The 18,304-nt window shown below is 36.1% G+C and overlaps 1 protein-coding gene across 1 annotated transcript in view; it reads left to right on the forward strand.

Annotated features, from left to right (window-relative positions):
* Window positions 1-18,304, forward strand: part of PTPN4 (protein tyrosine phosphatase non-receptor type 4) — a 251,341-nt gene that overhangs the window by 100,188 nt on the left and 132,849 nt on the right. The window contains exon 3 of the mRNA XM_058301151.2: window positions 13,993-14,100. Within this exon, the coding sequence (XP_058157134.1) occupies window positions 13,993-14,100 (108 nt within the window). The remainder of the gene's footprint in view (window positions 1-13,992; window positions 14,101-18,304) is intronic.

Here is an 18,304-nt window from a genome sequence, read left to right on the forward strand (position 1 = left end):
ATTAGGTCAAACAGCATTTTAAAGTCATGTTATTTTATGTAGACAGGGATATTCTGCTGATCCGCATTGAACCTTCCATTCAAGGTCATTCTCCAGTTGCATCATCAGTTGGTAGTTGATAGTGATCCCTCGGTGCCAGGGAGGCTCATCCCTGGGTGTCATGTCCCACGCTGGGGGGAAGGCATTGCATTTACATGCTGAGTTTGGCTTCAAGACTGGCCACATTTGAGTAACATGAAGGCTGTCAGGAGGAAATTCCCAGGCACAATGCTGCTCTAGGCCTTGTTCTTGTTTCATATCAGCTCACAAGCATAGTCATTAGCGTCAGGGGCTCACTGTTGGACCCTCGTTCCTTCCTGGTCCTTGCCGCTGCACCTGGGAGACTGTCGCTGCTCCCCTAGGGACCACGACAGAGCACCACCAGCCAGGAACCTAGTACCCCCCCCAGCTGTAGTTTTTAATTGTTGCCACTATGAGTATATCCAAACATTACCATGCACCCTGGACATATGCCCTGTATAGCTCCCTGTCAGCCATATATCACCTGTCAATAGTATCCTATACCAGTATTCCTCCGTTGCCATTGTTGAACCACTCTGTGATCCAGAACTTCCTGAAAATTGAAGCCCAGTATAATGTCAGGATCCCTTACTAGCAAAATGTCGTTTGTCATCCTTATAAGCTCAAAGCTGCTTCTGTTTTTGAAAATGATCCTGCTTTCATGTTGTAGCAAAATCTTGGCCCCCTAAATAAAATGCTATAATCTGCAAATTCAACTCTAATTTGCCTTTAGACATCTTCCAAAATGTGTTAATATGTTTAACTGATATTTCTCTCCTTCTCTTTGTTCTTGTTGATTTAAATGTTTTAATGCCTTCTGTTTTTCTCAATTAAGTGGGCTTTCAGGAAGTAGCAAAGGTAAACACATGTTCAATCTATCACATTTAATGGTGAGTTTAATCAGTACATTAATTCTTTTTTCTTAACAAAAATAACAAAAATCGATGGTTGTTTACATTGATATTTGAAATCACATCATTATATTCGTATTAAAATCAAGTATTTCATTTTGAAGACTACCCCCCCTCCTTTTACTTATAAAATAGAAAATGTTTTTTAGGTACAGTACAAGAATATACAAGAATCACCTTACCTGCTTTATAATTAGTACTCTACTCTAACTTCAGCCTTCACTTTCCTACTGAAACTGCTTTCCTTAAAAATTTTCACCTAGTTAGAAAACTCATTAACTTATTAGAGCCATTTTGTTTGATGTTTAGCAGCTTTTAGAACTGTTACCTTCTTTCAAATAAAACTCTCCTATAATTTTCTACAGCTTATCTCTTATCCTGATCATGTTCTGGATCTGTTTATCTGTTCCTTAGAAATTGGTCTCCTCAACGATTTATTGTTTTTTTGTGCCTCTCACTAATCTATTATCTCAGTGCTGATGTCTTTCCTTAATTTGATCTTTAACTTTTCCGAAGGTCTCAGAGGTAGTTGTGGTTTTAAAACATGTCCACCAAATATTTTGGTACTCCTTGTACCAAAAAAGAGGAGTCTGTATGCCCTCCTCTTGAATATGGTGGGTCTTTGTGACCATCTCCACAATAGAGTCCTTTAGATGAGATGTTGCTTAACTTCCGGGCTAGGCTAGAAAAATGTGTGTGTGTGTATGAGTGTGGGTGTGGCATACTCTCTGGGAAAGCGTTTGGCTGCCATGGAAGAAGGTTGGCTTCCCTGAGGACACCAGGTTGAGACCCTGTGAAGAGACCTCATGGTGAGAACATATGGAGAGAGATGCCCAAGGAGTCCCAGCTGTTTGTCTTCCCAGCCAAGACAATGAAGAAACCTCTGATGTGATCCCAGTCCAGAACCACCATGTAACTGCAACTGCCTGTATTAATTGAGTGAGAACTGAAACCCTAGATTTATTAGTAAAATCTGCAGTGGCTTGTTACACAGAAGTAGATAACCAGGACAGTACTTCATATTCAACATATCCTTCCCACCCAAACCTTATTCATTTTTCTTTGATTAATATCATTTCTACTTACTTATAGCCTAAATAGTCCTTTTTAATTTAAAATCTTCTTAAATTGTGTTATTTTCCCATTATTGTGTCTTTTTTGATTATTGATACAAATTCTTATGTCAGATATGTTACCTTGTCCTTTTCTGTTAATGTCTTTCATTGAGAAAAAGTTCTTAATTTTGACGAAGTCCAATTTATCAGTGTTTCCTTTTATGCACTGCACTTTTTGTGTCATATGAAGAACTCTTTCCCAAAACCAAGGTAAAAAATATTTTTCCTGGAAGGCGGATGTGGCTCAAGCAATTGAGCTCCCACCTACCACACGGGAGGTCCTAGGTTCAGTTCCTAGTGTCTCTTGGAGAAGATGAACAAGACAGCAAGCTGGCATGATGGGTAGGTACGGCAAGCTGGCACAACAGAATGACACAACAAAGCTACACAAAGAGGAAATAAAATGAGAGACATAACAAACCAGGGAGATGAGGTGGCTCAAGTGATTGAGCTCCTCTTTCCCACATGGGAGGTCCCAGGTTCAGTTTCCAGTGCCTCATAAAGAGAACACAAGCAGATGCAGAGAGGAGACAGCAAGTGTAAACAATGAGGTGGGAGGGGGCAATAAATAAAATCTTAAAAAAATTTTTTTTCCTTTGTTTTCTTCTGAAATTTCATACATTTAGGTATTACATTTTGTTCTATAATCCATTTTAAGTTAATTTTTTACATTTGTTGACCAATTATTTCTGTAAAAACAAGATAGTAAATATTTTAGATTTTTGAGGGTCACATATCATCTCTTTGGGTACTCTTTCCTGCTCTTAAATTTAAACAATCCTTTAAAAATGTTAAAACCCATCTTAGCTCAAGGGCATAGTTTAGTCACCCCTGAAATAAGACCTGCCACATAGAGCAGGTTCTCAAATTGTTTTACCACCATTTTCTGGTTAGACAATGCTTTTTTCATCAAATTGCCATTTTTGTCAAAATAATTGACTATTTGTATGGGTGTGTTTTTGGATTTTCTAGTTTGTTTCACTAATCTATAATATATCTATACATAGTAAAAATCACACATTCTTGGATATCGTAACTATATAGTAAGTCTTGAAATCAAGTAGTGTGAATCCTCTTTTTTTTTTCTTCTTTTCCAAAATTGTTTAGGCTACTGTAATACCTTTTCCTTTTCATATATGTTTTAGAATCAGCTTTCATTATCTACAGTAAATCCTGCTGGAAATTTGGTTGACATTGTATTGAATCTGTAGATCAATTTAGAGACGATGGATATTGTCACAAGAGTGAGTCTTCCAATCTATATACATGCAAATCTCCAAATTTATTTAGTTCTAAATTTTTCCATTAGTGTTTTATAGTTTACAGCATACAGATCATGGACAGATATTGTTAGGTTTGTACCCAAATGATTTATAGATATTTTTCCAGTGCTGTTAATGCTTTTTAGTGCTTTTGTACATTGTAATCCCTTCTTATTTAGATTTCCAAGTATTCATTGCTAGTATATAGAAACATGCTTGGCTTTTGTATGTTGACCTTGTAATCTGCAACTTACTGAAGTCATTCATTAATTCTAGAGCTTTTTTGTAGATTCCATGGGATTTTGAATCTTCTTATGTATTCTCTTCCTGAAATACCCCATCCAAACTTTTACTCACCCTTCACTTTTTTTTAAAGATTTTTTATGTCCTCCACCTCACCCCATTGTTTGTACCCGCTTCTGCTTTCTGTGTCCATTCATTGTGTGTTCTCCTGTCTGCTTGTCTTCTCTTTAGGTAGTACCAAGAACTGACCCTAGGACCTTCCAGAGTGGGAGAGAGGTACTCAGTCTCTTGAGCCACCTCAGCTCCCTGGTCTGCTGCATGTCTTATTGTCTCTCCTCTGTGTCTCTTTTTGTTATGTCATCTTGCTATGCCAGCTCTCTGCACAGGCCACCTCTCCACTTGGGCCAGCTCATTGTGTGGGCCAGCTTGCGTTCACCAGGAGGCCCTGGGAATCAAACCCTGGGCCTCCTATATGGTGGATGGGGGCCCAGTCGCTTGAGCCATATCTGCATCCCTCACCCTTCACTTTCAACTTAAAACTTTCTTATTTCAGGAAATTTTTTTCAAGAAGTTTAATTCTTAAATGAGTGCAGGCTTCTTTTATCGAGTTACCTTATAATTAAATTGATAATATATGTTTTGTTTATTCTTCTGCTTTTGGTCCCAGCAGAGTTCCTGACACATAGATGTTTAGTAAAAAATCATAGCATTTCTCATATTCCCAGATGTTTCTAAAGTCTTTGGAAGTGAAGAGATAAGAGAATAAAATCTTCAAGCCCATTTATGTTAGTTTTGTCTTAGAAATCGTTAAAAATGTCATCTGGCTCACTTGTTTTTGTTAAGCAAATAAGAAGTATCCGTTTTTTTCTTAAACATACTTCCTTTTAGTTACTTTACATTTAAAGTATGGCCGTTAAAATAAAATTGCAAGGTGGTACCAAACACTGATATGAGACTTTCATTGACTTAAATATTCAGGTAGTTCCTGTAATTAGAGGTTCCTTCTTATTATCATTTAAAAATATTTTAGTGGTTAAGGTTGCTATCAACCAAGTAAAGTTACTGTGCAAGATGCCTCTACAGAGCTTAAATAAATTTTGCTCTATGTATGTTTTTTTGCTCACTAGTTAATTGACTGTATTTTAAATTTTATCATTGTGAAGCTCATCAAAAACAAAGGTTGTGCTAATGAAAAACTGGGCTTAGATCTATGACATATTGCCAGCTTCCCTCTACTGTGCACTTGTGGTAGGGAAAAAAAGAGCACCATCTAATTCAGAGTAAGAAAGAGTTAAGGTTTCAATGGAGACTTCAAAGACAAAATGTGAACATTTTCTTCTTACCTTTTTTTAACTTTAATTTTATTAATTTATTTCTCTCCTCACCCTCATTATTTGCATGCACTATCTACTCTCTGTCTTCTTTTTTTAGGAAGCAGCAGGAACCAAACCCTGGATATCTCATGTTGTACGGAGGCACCCAATCACTTGAGCCACCTCTACTCCCTACTTCTTATTTCTCTCATTTTGTTTCCTCGCTGTGTCTTGTTGTTGTGTCATCTTACTCCGCCATCCCATTGCATCAGCTCACTGTCTTGCTTGTCTTCTTTAGGGGGCACTGGGAACAGAACCTGGACTTCCCATGTGATGGGTGGACGCCCAACTGCTTGAGCCACATCTGCTTCCTTCTTACTTTTTAATGCTATTTTGAAAAATATTTTTTTCTCCTGGGGAAAAAATATTCCTGGAAGAGCAACATAAAATGCAAAGCAAAAACCCTCTTGTTTGCCTATTTGGGTTCATCACTGTGGTAAACTTGTGTATCCTCACAAAATTATCTGTGTATATGCAAGTATACATATATTTTTTTCTCCCCAGAATTGGAGTCTTAGCCTACTTTCTGCTGTTTGCAGCTTGCTGCTTTTGCTTACCATTTTTCTGCATGTTTTTCTATGTCATTGTAGAGTAATTTTCATTCTCAATGACTGTAGGTTATTCTGGGTTTTGCTCTTACAAATAATGCTGCAGAGACCATGCATGTATATTTCTGAGTCCATAATTCTAGTGCTGTAATTGCTAGGTAAAAGGGATAAACGTTTTTAGTTATCTTAAGAGCCATACATTTCCATCTTATAGCCATGCATTGATTTATACATTTCCTATTCCCTATACCTGTGTATAAATGCATCTATTTCCTCAACTCCTTTCCAATATTCACTGTTCCTAGTGATTTTAAGTGAATTATCATAGACTTTCACCACATGGTCAAGTAGCAAATGGTAGAAAAATAACACTGCTGATTTAAAAATTGCTGAAGAGAGACATAATCTTGCTGTTGCTTCTGTCATTAGTCCTGATTTCACTATTAAATTTGTAATTTGCTGCTGCTTGAGACAATTTTAACTGGGTTCAGGGTGACCTTATATACAAGAGGAGGTCCTGGGAACATTAGATGAATGATTCTCCTTTTCTTACCAAGCTATGTCATGAAAATCTCTTTCTTTACATTTAAACAAAACAATCTAAGTATCAATAATTTGCTGCAACCTTCTAATCAGGCATATATGATCTCTTTTATTCCTCACTTAGACTTTATTCTCTCCATTTTACAAAGGAGTAGAGTTAAACTCAAAAAGACTAAGCAGGTTACCTAAAGTCCCATAGTTTGTAATTGGTATAGTTCTTTGTGTTTTGTGTTGTTTTGCTTAACAGAAACAAGTGTTACATTTCTATTCTAAGAAAGGAAGCATGTATCAGGTCCTAGTAAGAGATCTTGCTAATAACAGAGACTCAAATTCAAATAGATTCATCTCCTGAGATGAAATTTTGAAATCTTTAGAAAGCATTGGTGTGTATGTGATATATATGGATTTATCTAATGGAAGAATGGTAGCGAAAAGAAAGAAATATGCTGAAACCTGAGACATTTTGAAATATTTTGTTCTTTACTATGCTAGTTAGCGGGGTTTCAGAAGAGTAAAACAAGGCAATGATGAAAACTCAAAAGAATATTTATGGTTTGACTCTTGTTTTCATTTTTACTATAGAAAGTTGTAAACACACAAAAGGAGAAAGAATATAATTATAAAGTGAACCTTTTTTACTCAGCTTTATAACAGTTATCAGCTTATAGCCAATCTTTCTTCATGATGGGAACTCACTTACCACTATATGACAACTTAAAAATGTTGTCAAAAACAGAACTTCAGGGAAGCGGACTTGGCCCAATGGTTAGGGTGTCCGCCTACCACATGGGAGGTCCGCGGTTCAAACCCCGGGCCTCCTTGACCCGTGTGGAGCTGGCTCATGCGCAGTGCTGATGCACGCAAGGAGTGCCGTGCCACACAGGGATGTCCCCCACGTAGGGGAGCCCCACGCGCAAGGAGTGCGTCCCATAAGGAGAGCTGCCCAGCACAAAAGAAAGTGCAGCCTGCCCAAAAATGGTGCCGCACACACGGAGAGCTGACACAACAGGATGACGGAACAAAAAGAAACACAGATTCCCTGAGCTGCTGATAAGGATAGAAACGGTCATAGAAGAACACACAGCGAATGGACACAGAGAGCAGACAAGTGTGGGTGCGAAGGGGAGAGAAATAAATGAATAAATAAATCTTTTTTAAAAAGAAACAACAGAACTTCAAACTTACTCATTATATAATACACTAATCATTGAATGCCTTCTATGTGCTAGGTGTATATAAAATTTTTCTTTTTAAATTACATCTTACTTTAAAACAAATGTAGATTCACAAAAAGTTGCAAATATAGTACTAGAAGTCCATGGTTCCTTCAATCAACTTCCCCTAATGGTAATATTTTATATTACTGTGGTGTAATATCAATCTGACCAATATCAGATTATTGATACTGGTCCAATCTGCAGCCCTTACTAAGATATTATCAGTTCTTATGTGCATTCATTTGTTTGTATGTGTGTGTGTCTGTGCGGATCTATGCAAGGATTCAGGTAACTACCATCATACCAATATATATCATGAAATACGATGTTACCTGTAGGTTTTTATATATGTTCTTTAATATGTAGAAGTTCTTCTCTATTACTGTCTTGCTGAGTTGTTTTTTTAAATCACAAATGAGCGTTCAATTTTATTAAATGCCTTTTCTACTTCAATTGATGTGATTATGGAACTTCACAAGTCTTTTAGTAGCATGGATTACATTGATTGATTATTGGAAGATTTTGCAAAGAGTTGGTTGTAATCCTTTAAATGTTTGGTAGAATTCACCAGTGAAACCATTTGGACCTCTAGACTTTAGTTTGCAGGAAATTTTATTAAGTTACTAGTTCAGTCTCTACTTGTTATAAGTCTATTCAAATTTCCATTTTTTCTTGAGTCAATTTGTATCTTTCTGGGAATTTGTCCGTTTGATCTAGCTATCTAATTTGTTGGCAAACAGTTCATAAGATTCCACTGTGATCCCTTTCTTTTTCTGTAAGGTTGGTGGTAATGCGTCTTCTTTCATTCCTGATTCAAGAAATTCTAATCTTACCCCTTTTTTCTTGCTTAGACTATCTTAAATTGTGTCAATTTTGTTGATCTTTTCCAACAAGCAACTTTTCATTTTGTTGGATTTTTTTCCTGTTTGCTTTTTCATTTATTTCCATTCTAATCTTTATTCTTTCCTTCCTTCTGTTTGCTTAGGTTTAGTTTGCTTTAAGTTTTTTAGTGTCTTAAGGCAGAAAATTGGTTCTTGATTTGGATCTTTCTTCTTTTTTTAATATAAACCATTCCAGCTATAAATTTCCATCCAAGCACTGAGTTAATCAATTGTATTATATATCATGTTTTCATTTCTTCATTCATCTTGAAGAGTAGCTCACCACAATTAAGCTAGTATAAATCTGAAGTACTCTTGTAAGTTAAGATGTATCTGGAAAGACATAGAGCAACGACTGAGAAAATAACTTAAAAAAAAATAGAGAAAAAGTATTAAAGGAATTGATAGGTCACACAGAAATACTTGCTTAATGCAAAAGAAAGCAGTAAAAGGACTAGAAGAGCAAAAAAGACATGAGACATATATAAAATAAAACAAAGTAGAAAATGTAAATCCAACTATGTCAGTAACAACATTAATCAGCATAATATTAACAAAGAAACAAAAGAGATCATCAGACTTAAAAAAAAATAAACAATGTAATCCCAAATACTGTCTAGACAAGACGTGTAGGATTCAAAGATAAAAATAAGTCAAAAGTAAACGGAAAAAGATAAATATGTAATAGCAACCACAAGAAAGATGGAGTGGCTATATCAATATCATAGAAAATAGGGCGGGGGGACAGGGAAGGGGAGAGAAATAAAAAAATAAATCTTAAAAAACAAAAATAAATAAAATATCACAGAAGATAGAATTTTAAACAAAAAATGTTACTTGAAATAATAAGGGGTGTTTTGTAATGATAAAAGGGCTTTTCTGTCAGGAAAACAAACAATTCAAATGTGTATGCACCTTAAAACAAAGCCCCTAAATACGTGAAGCAAAACCTGATAGACCTGAAGGGACAATAGCTAATTCAACAATCTTAAGTGGAGACTTCTATATTCCACATTAAACAATATATAGAACAACTAAGCAGAAAATCAACAAGAAAATAGAAAACTTGAACAACACCGTAATACAAAGAGATCTGACATGTCAGAACACTCCAATTGGCAGTAGCAGAAAGCAAATTTCTTCTCAAGTGCACATGAAGTACTCTCCAGAATAGACTGCATGCTAAGCAATAAAATAAATCCTCCCAAAATTGAAAGGATTGAAATCATAATCACATTTCTTTGTGTTATAGACACATTCATACCAATACATGCCTTTTAAAATAAAATTGCTTTTTAAATCAGTTAAAATAAAAGAATGGAAATATGCATTTACACTCTCCTTTATAGTTACATATTTTTTTGTACTGATGCACTTTCTTTTTGCATGTGGATTCTTATTACCATCTGAGGTCCCCTGCTTTCAGCCTAAGAAACCTTTAGTAATTCTTATAAGGTGGGTCTGCTAACAATGAATTTTCTTAATGTTTGTTTAGCTGGGCATGTCTTTCGTTTTTGAGGTATAATTTTACTGGATATAAGGTTCTTGGCTGTATTTTTGTCTCTTTCAGCTCTTTATCATCTCAATGCATTCTGGCCCCATTGTTTCTGCTCAGAAGTCAGCTTTTGATCTTATTAGGCTTCCGTTTTAAATGACATGTCATTTTTTTCTTGCTGCTTTCAAGAGATTTTATTTTGTATTTGTCTTTCAGCATTTATACTACAACGTTTCCAGGAGTGACTCTCTTTTTATCCTACTTAGAGTTCATAGAGCTTTTTGCATGTGTAGATTTATATTTTTCATCATATTTGGGAAACTTTCATTTCTTCTAGTATTTTTTCTTCTCTCTTTCTTCTTATGGTACTCCCATTGCATGTATATCAGTCTGCTGAAAGTTGTCCCACATTTCTCTGAGGGACAGTTTGTTTTCTTTATTCCTTTTTTTTCTTCAGCTTACATAATTTCTAGTGATCTATTTTCCAGTTAGCCAGTTCTTTCTTCTGTTAGTTCATTTCTGCTGTCACATTCTTCTAGCGATTTTCATTTCAGTTAACTTTGGCTTTTTTAAAATAATTTCTATCTTCTTCTGATATTTTCTCTTTGATGAGATATTGTCTTCATACCTTCTTTTATGTTTTTAAGCCTGGTTTCCTTTAATTCATTAAACATACTTGCTTAATTTAACACAATTATTATAGCTGCTTTGAGGTCTTTGTTAAATCTGACATCTAGGCACTCTTACAGGAAGATTTTGTTGCCAGCTATTTTTCCTGTGTATGGGTCATACCTTTCTATTTCCTTGTAATTTTTTTTTAAACCTGGACATCTTAGGTAATATGTTGTAGCAAATCAGATCTCTCCCCTGCCCCACCCCACTCCCACCTATGGCTTGTCATTATTGTTGTTTGTTTATCTGTTCAGTGACTTGACTATTTCGGTGGAATCTACGGCCCCCTTAGTATGAAGCCTGCAATGTTGCTTATAAGAGAGCATGACCTTGGACAAGCACATTCATTCTTGCATTGATGGTGGTTTCTCAGGGCTCTCTCTGTCTCTTTCCCTGATCTCTCGACTTCTGTTAGTATCACACCCAGTTGTTTGACTTCAGTAATTGTCAACTGATTGCTCTGTTATAAAAAATATCATGGGACTTAAATTGTAAACAGTAGTCTGGTTCTAGTTATATCTTGGCCCTTTTGTAGGGATAATTTTAAGGGGTAATTTTTTTTTTTAGGAGGTAGTGGGATTGAACCCAGCACCTTGTACATACGAAGCAGGTGCTCAACCACTGAACTACACCTGCTCCCTTTGGGATAGATTTAGATGCAAATCTTTGAAGTTTGCTCTTGCTCCAAAAGGGCTCTTCTATGTCTCTTTCTCTTGTTCTCCCTGTTAAACTAGCCTGCCTTCGGTTTAACTACCACCCTCTTAACCTGCTTCCCACCAAAATCTCCATTGTTTTTGAGAATGCACCTAGATTTGAACTTACCCACACTCTGTTAGTTTACCACACTCCTTTAGGGAGTGTTCTGGGGCCCTTTCTTCTTTTCTTTATGCTGTTTCTTCATTTGGGCAAAGGCTTCTATGTCACTGATCTGGAGTTAGAATGTAGTTAGCAGCCTGCCTCTTTCAGAGTGACACTCCTGCTTTGTGATGGCAAGGGCAGTGTCCTCTGGTCTTCTTGGCTTGACACTCCTGGTGTGGAACTTATGCACTATGAGTGAGCTGAGAAGAGAATGACCAGGGCTCAGTATTCTCCACTCCCACACCTTTGAAGTAGGCTGAGTGGAGAAAGATTGCCTCTGACCTCTTAACCACACCACACTGAAATTTAAATTAAATTTAAATTTAAACAGAGCTGGGTGGTGTGAGAAATACTTGCAGCCTGTCCCTCCTGGGGAGATATTGTATCCCTTGGCTATGTCTGGGGATAAAGGAAATACCATCTTCTTGGCCACACTTGGCTCGAGTGGAGCTTCCATAGCTTTTCTTACCAAGACTTGGTAGAAGTTCTTGAGTAAACAGTTTCATTTTTTACATGCCCTTAGGAGAATTTTCTGAGACTTATAAGTTCTTTGTTATTTTATTATTCTCATCAGTAATGGTTGTTTTTCTGGGGCGCTTATAGCTGGAGCCCCTCACACAGCCATTCTGAAAGTCATCACCTAATTAATTTTTGAGAATTGAACCAGCCTAGCATCTCTGGAAAACCCCATTTCACTGTTTTAAACATTTTTAGATATTGCTATATCCTATTTGCTAGTATTTTGTTAAGGATTTTCATGTCTATGTTCATGAGGGATATTGTTCTGTAAGTTTTTTCGTACTGCCTTCGTCTGGTTTTGGTATCAGGATAAAATTGGCTTCATAAAATGAATTGGTAAATGTTCCATCTTTTATTTTTCTGAAGGAAAATTGAGTAGAGTTATTATTAATTCTTTTTAAATGTTTCTTAGAATTTTCCAGTGAAACCATCTTGTCCTGGAGATTACATTTTAGGAGAGCTATTTTTTTTTTTTAACTGTGGTTTCATCTCTTCTCCATTAAAACTTCAGAACAATCCTTGTAGCAGGACTTCATGAAGTTTAAAGAAATTCAACAACACATTGTGGGAAGTGGATGTGGGTCAAGAAATTAAGTTCCCACCTACCACATGGGAGGTCCAGGTTTGGTTCCTGGTGCCTCCTGGAAAAGATGAGCAAGACAGCGAGCTGGCACGACAAGCTGGTGCAGCAAGCTGACACAAGGAGACACAAAGAGGAAACACGATGAGAGAGCAACAAAGCAGGGAGTGGAGGTGGCCCAAGCAATTGAGCGCCTCTCTCCCACATGGGAGGTCCCAGGTTTGGTTCCCAGTGCCTCCTAAAGAGAAGACAAGTAGATACAGAGAGCACACAGCAAATGGACACAGATGGCCAGACAGAGAGCGCAAGCATTGAGATGCGGGGGGTGGGGGGCAGGGAATAAATTAATTTTTAAAATAAATCTTTAAAAAAAAAAACCCCACATATTGTGTTTGAAGAATACAATCCCAAGACAAATTGTCAAGTCAGAAAAAGTCTGTCCTCCAGTGCCATATTATTTTCCAGGACTTTGTCAGCCCCAGACATTCCCTTGCCTATTGGGCTCTTGGCCAGCCACCTGCCTGGCAGAATATTTGCTCGTAATTGCTTAGAATGGTTGGTTATTAATAGGATTCTTTTGAAGACCAAACCCTTTAGTCTCAAAAAAAAAAAATTAGTCTCAATCAATGGCACTCGAAGGGCCTGTGATAAGCAAATAGAAAATATTCTTAAGAAGCCTTTCTGGCAGGTCACATTGTTACTACTCCAAAGAATAGTAACAATAATACAATAATATAAAATTTATTGAGGACTTCTTATATACCGAGCATTTTGCTTTTGCATGTTCTTCTTGTCCTTACTGCAATCCTATGATGTGTGCATGACTTCATTACCCCCATTTTTGGTGAGGGAACTAACTGAGGCTAAGGAAGGAAGTTGTGTGCCCTGGTCATATAGCTAGTAAGTAGGGGAGACAAGACTAAATGCAGGCAGCTCAGTTCTGCAGCCTAAACTCCTAACCACTACCTTACACTGCCTAGTCTGTTGCACTGGGTACACAGGGGCTGTGATTCCACATGCCAGGCAGGAGGTCTGTGAGATTCCCGTTGTTTTGTACTAGCTGTTGTTATTTAGAATATGGGGAGAGTAAGAAGAAATTGTCAGAGGAGTCACACTGTAATTGCTTCATTAAAACCTTCTCCATCTGTGCCATAATTTTTATTTTGGCCTTTATCTAATAAGACATCTCAAAACTTATACACCAACTCTTTCTTTCTGGGCTCAAACAAAGTCATAAAAGGTGTTTCAGCAAACTTTGCAAGAATAATTTGAAAACCCTATGCTCATCTCCTGTCCCTAACAAGTTCAGATGTCCCAGAAGTATCTTGTCTCCTACCCCCATTTGATTTATTTTATTACTGTGTGTGTTTATTTGTTATATTTCTTCTTTAGGGAATCATGTAGTCATGTCCTTTTTATCACAAAAGTATAACAATATCTGGTAACAACAAATACCGTGATAATAGTTTGAAAGCAGAAGGCATTTTCAATCAGTTTTTCTTTATATCTTAATATTTGCTATGTATGATTTGAACCAGTTTGCCTAAGGTCATATTTGTCTTTCTTAAGTACCATGTAGCATGAGAAGTCCTAATTGTTAATCAAATAGTCATTGGTATGGGAACAATTGCCAATTTAACAGGGAAGGGCATATATTGACCAAGTTAAAAATTGTAAAGTCAGTAAAATTTGATTTAATTTTATTTTTCTTCTAGAAGCATGATCAGGGGCAAGTTCTGTTGGATATAGTATTCAAGCATCTTGACTTGACTGAGCGGGACTATTTTGGTTTACAGTTGGCTGATGATTCCACAGATAACCCAGTAAGTTTAAGCCATTGCCTTTCATTTTACTTTTAGTTTTTCTCTCTGTTCATAATATAAATGCTTTTCTAATTTATAATATTGATTTAATGAGTTTTAAAATTTTGGTTAGGATGATTAGAAGTAATGCAATTCTTTTGCCTTTGTTCCCATTTTCTTGATGTTTTAATCTATAAGAGGCTATTTCCTTTAAGATTTTCATAATTTTAATGTCAGTCTATAAATTTAGTCTAGTTTCTTCATTTATATGACTCAGACAACCAAAAAGTAAATCTGATCCATTCCTCTTGATATAAAGAGAAAAAACAGGGTATAAAATATTAATTTTAAAATAATATTAAAAATATTAATTTTAATATTTAATATGAAAATTTAAAATTAAATATTAAAATATCTTGAGTTTCACATAAATTAGTTTATGGTAAGATGAAATTCATGGTTTTTGAAGGGTTTTTTTTGTTTTGTTTTTTTTGGCATTAATGAACCAAAGACTTCTTAATTTGTTTTTTTTTCCCTATATTTTCTTTTAAATGTTACATTAAAAAAATATGAGGTCCCCATATACCCCCCACACCACCCACGCCACCCCTCCCACATCAACAAACTCTTCCATTGTGGCACATCCACTGCACCCAGCAAATACATTCTGGAGAACCTCTGCAGCACATGTACAGTGGTCCACATTGTAGTCCACACTGTCCTCCAGTCCAGCCAGTGGGCCACGACAGAACACACAACGTCCAGCATCTGTCCTGCAGCACCACCTAATAAATTTTGCAAGTAGAAAGATTCAAAAGAGACTCACCCAGATGAGATGTAGATGAAATCTCAGAGCTGCACAATTCTTTGAAATTAATTGGGTTCCATGAATTATGCCTTACCTTCAGTGATTACAATCATGATTCTTACATTGGCAGTACCACATCTTAGAAATAGAAGATAGCATGTGATGAATAATAGAAACATTTACTTTGATTTTTAGACATTATAAAATGCATTAAAGAAACTTAATTTATACTGAATCTAGATGAAGGGTATACTAGCACATTATGATTGAATTCTATGTAACTATACAGTAAGAGACTTAAAATAGAATATGATACCATACTGTATGCCTGAATATAATCCTTTTGCTAAGTGCAAGATAATGATGGTTTTGAAGGAAGCATTTTGTATAGTTTAAAAAAAATTGGATTGTGAAGAAAGAGTACCAAATCAGTGCTTTTTTGTCAGGCTATATTAATAGAATGACTAGAAAATAGAAGTACTGTTCTTGAACAAAGTAGAATTTTTTTCTCATAGTCAGGATCCTCCTTCTATGAATACATTGTTGGTGGGAAGTAAATATGAAATGTTAAATACACTACTTATTTTCTTGACATGATTTACTGACATTGTGTGACAAAGCAGCCATGAAGAAATATAAGGACTATGGGGATAAAAACAAACCAAAGACCAGTGGAAATAAATCATTTATACTGAACTGAAATAAATAAAAATTTTCCTCTCATTGTTTGATGACTTTGCCAGGTGACTTAAGTTGCTCCAAAGGCCTAGAAAAATACTGTTACTTTTTAATACATTCTTCAATTGGGTGAATGTACCAAACCCATATAAAAATGGACGTGAGTAGAAATGTCAGTAATGCAACCATCGCTTTCATTTATCAAATATAAGATGGAAATGTATTTCATTAGTGCTGTATTTCAATATAAGATTTCCAGAACCATTTTCCACTGTGGGAAAAAGTAGAAGCACTAGACAAATTCAGAGGTAGCATGACATGTCCTTTCTTCTTTCCCCTCCCTTGATAAACCTCACTAATAGATCAAACTATTTATTTTCACTGAGCTTGGCTGAAGCCCCAGAGTCCCTAACATAGTATTCTAATCAGCCACTACCAAATAGAATTGGCTTTTGATAAAAAACATAATGGCCTAGTTACCCTAGTGGGTATGTGAGATTATCAGTCTTTATCAAAGGACAGAGAGTACGATATTGCAAGTAGAGAGTGAAAGATAGATGTTGTCTTAGTTTGCCACAGGGCTGCAAATGCAAAGTATCAGAAATGGGTTGGCTTTTATCACGGGAAATTTATTAGGGTAAAAGTTTACAGTTCCAAAGCTGCAAAAATGTCCAAACCCACTAGAGATGCTTTCTCACCAAAGTCAGCTACTGGTGACCCAGGTGTCCTGCCATATGGTGAGGCAAGATGGCAGATCTGCCATTCTCTCTCTACTTTTTCCCTGAGCCCAGCTGTGGGTGATCAGGCATATGACTGGTCTCTTCACCCTTGAGCTGCCCCCTGGGCCCAGCCTCTTAGGGGCTTTGTGCCTCATCTTTAGCTGCTAGGGATCCTTGAGTCCTCCCTCCCACATAGCCAGGTCTGTGTGTCTTCTTTCTCTCTGTGTCTTATTTACATAAGGCTCCAGTAAAAGGGTGGTGACCCAACCTCATTCGTGCTTTACTGATATAATCCAAACAAAAGCAATCTAATCAAGTGGTCTAATCAAGGTCCTTTAAACCAAATCGAATGCAAAGGGTCTTCACAGGAATGGGTTAGTTCAAAAAGAGTCGTTTTTTGGATTTACCAGATTCAAACTGTCATAGGTATATAATATGCCATTAATTATTTTTAGGTTTTTCAATTGCCACAAGTTTTAGTATTGCATACCTTTTGGTTGCAAGTAAAAGAAACCACCTCAGGTTAACGTATGCAAGAAAGCAAACTTAATGGCCCAGGAACGGAGTGAAATCAGACTGGTTCGTTGTTGAAAACTGAGGAAATGCTATTTTAGTGTATGCTTTGCTTATCTCTATACATCAACTTCATTCTTCAGTTTGCCGTTATTTGACTTCTGTATTCCTTAGGTAATGGTGGAATATGACTGTCAATAGTTTCCCTATTTCCTTGTCTTCAAAGCTGCCTATCTAAAGAAAGAGTACAATCTCTATCATAGTGTTTAATCCAAAATTATAGAATAATACTTTGTCCAAGTTTGGCTTATATCCAAAATCTACTCCTGAGCCAATCAAGTATGGCCATGGCTTGTGGTTACTTTGAACTTTCATGGTGTCTCCTGTAATAACCATTTGGAAAAGGCAGAGAAGAGCATTGCAGTTTCCAGAAAGGAGGAGGCCATTTCCCAGAAAAGTAAACTGTGAGCCAGGGAAATTATCTGCAAAGTAAATAGATCGCTATCTATATAGAAACGTAGTTTATGATGACTGGCATTTCAAATTAGGAAAGTTGTTGAAACAGTTTGGTCGAAGCCTAAAAAAATATATTTAGATTCCTAAATTATACCATATACAAAATAAATTCCAAGGTAAATTTAAATTTAATGCAATAGTATAAAAATGTTACCTAGAAATCTGGAATAGTTTTTATATGACTTGCTTTGTATGATCATCCTAGGCAAGAATAGTCCAAGCATTCATAAAGGAAATGCTGACAGATTTCACTGATACGGAATACGTGAGAGAGATACCCTTAAAGAAAGTCAGTGAAATAACTTATAACATGTATAATAGATTCTTAAAATCCAGAATATGTAAAAGAGCTTCTATACATTGTAATTAAAAGTCATATAACCCGGTCGCAAAAAGGGGAGGTGATGTGAAAAAAAGGGGAGTAAGTACGAATGAATAGCAAACATGAAAATATGTTCTACCTCACTAGTAAATTAGAGATACCAAGTAAAGTTACAATGAGATAGCACCCTTTGCATACTAGATTAGCAAAACTGTACATGTCTCTGGAAAAGGTTCCTATTTCATAATAGGAGCCTATCGTGAAATGTTTCTGGCAGCAGTTCAGGGAATATTGCATTATCAGATGCTGTTGGTGAGAGTATAAAGTAACAGGGCCTTTTGAAGACAGACGTAGCATGTATCAAAATGTAAACATTTTTATCTGCAAGAATTTCCCATGAGGCATCATTTGTAACAAGATAAAAATGGAAAGATAGAAGTACTTATCCTAGGAAAATAGGTACATTTTCCATGGAAAATAGAAAACTGTGCATCTGTTAAAAAGATTAAAGTATTTGTGCTGACTTGGAAAGACTCAAAATGTGTTTTTTAATTAATTAATGAAAAATAAGTGAGTAAATATAATAGTAAATGTTAACTTATTTATGTTAGAGAAGTTGGAGAATTGCGGAAAAATCATACAGAAAATAGTTACTATATACCATACCCA

This window comes from Dasypus novemcinctus, chromosome 7, assembly GCF_030445035.2.
Source record: "Dasypus novemcinctus isolate mDasNov1 chromosome 7, mDasNov1.1.hap2, whole genome shotgun sequence".
NCBI classification, from domain to species: Eukaryota; Metazoa; Chordata; class Mammalia; order Cingulata; family Dasypodidae; genus Dasypus; species Dasypus novemcinctus.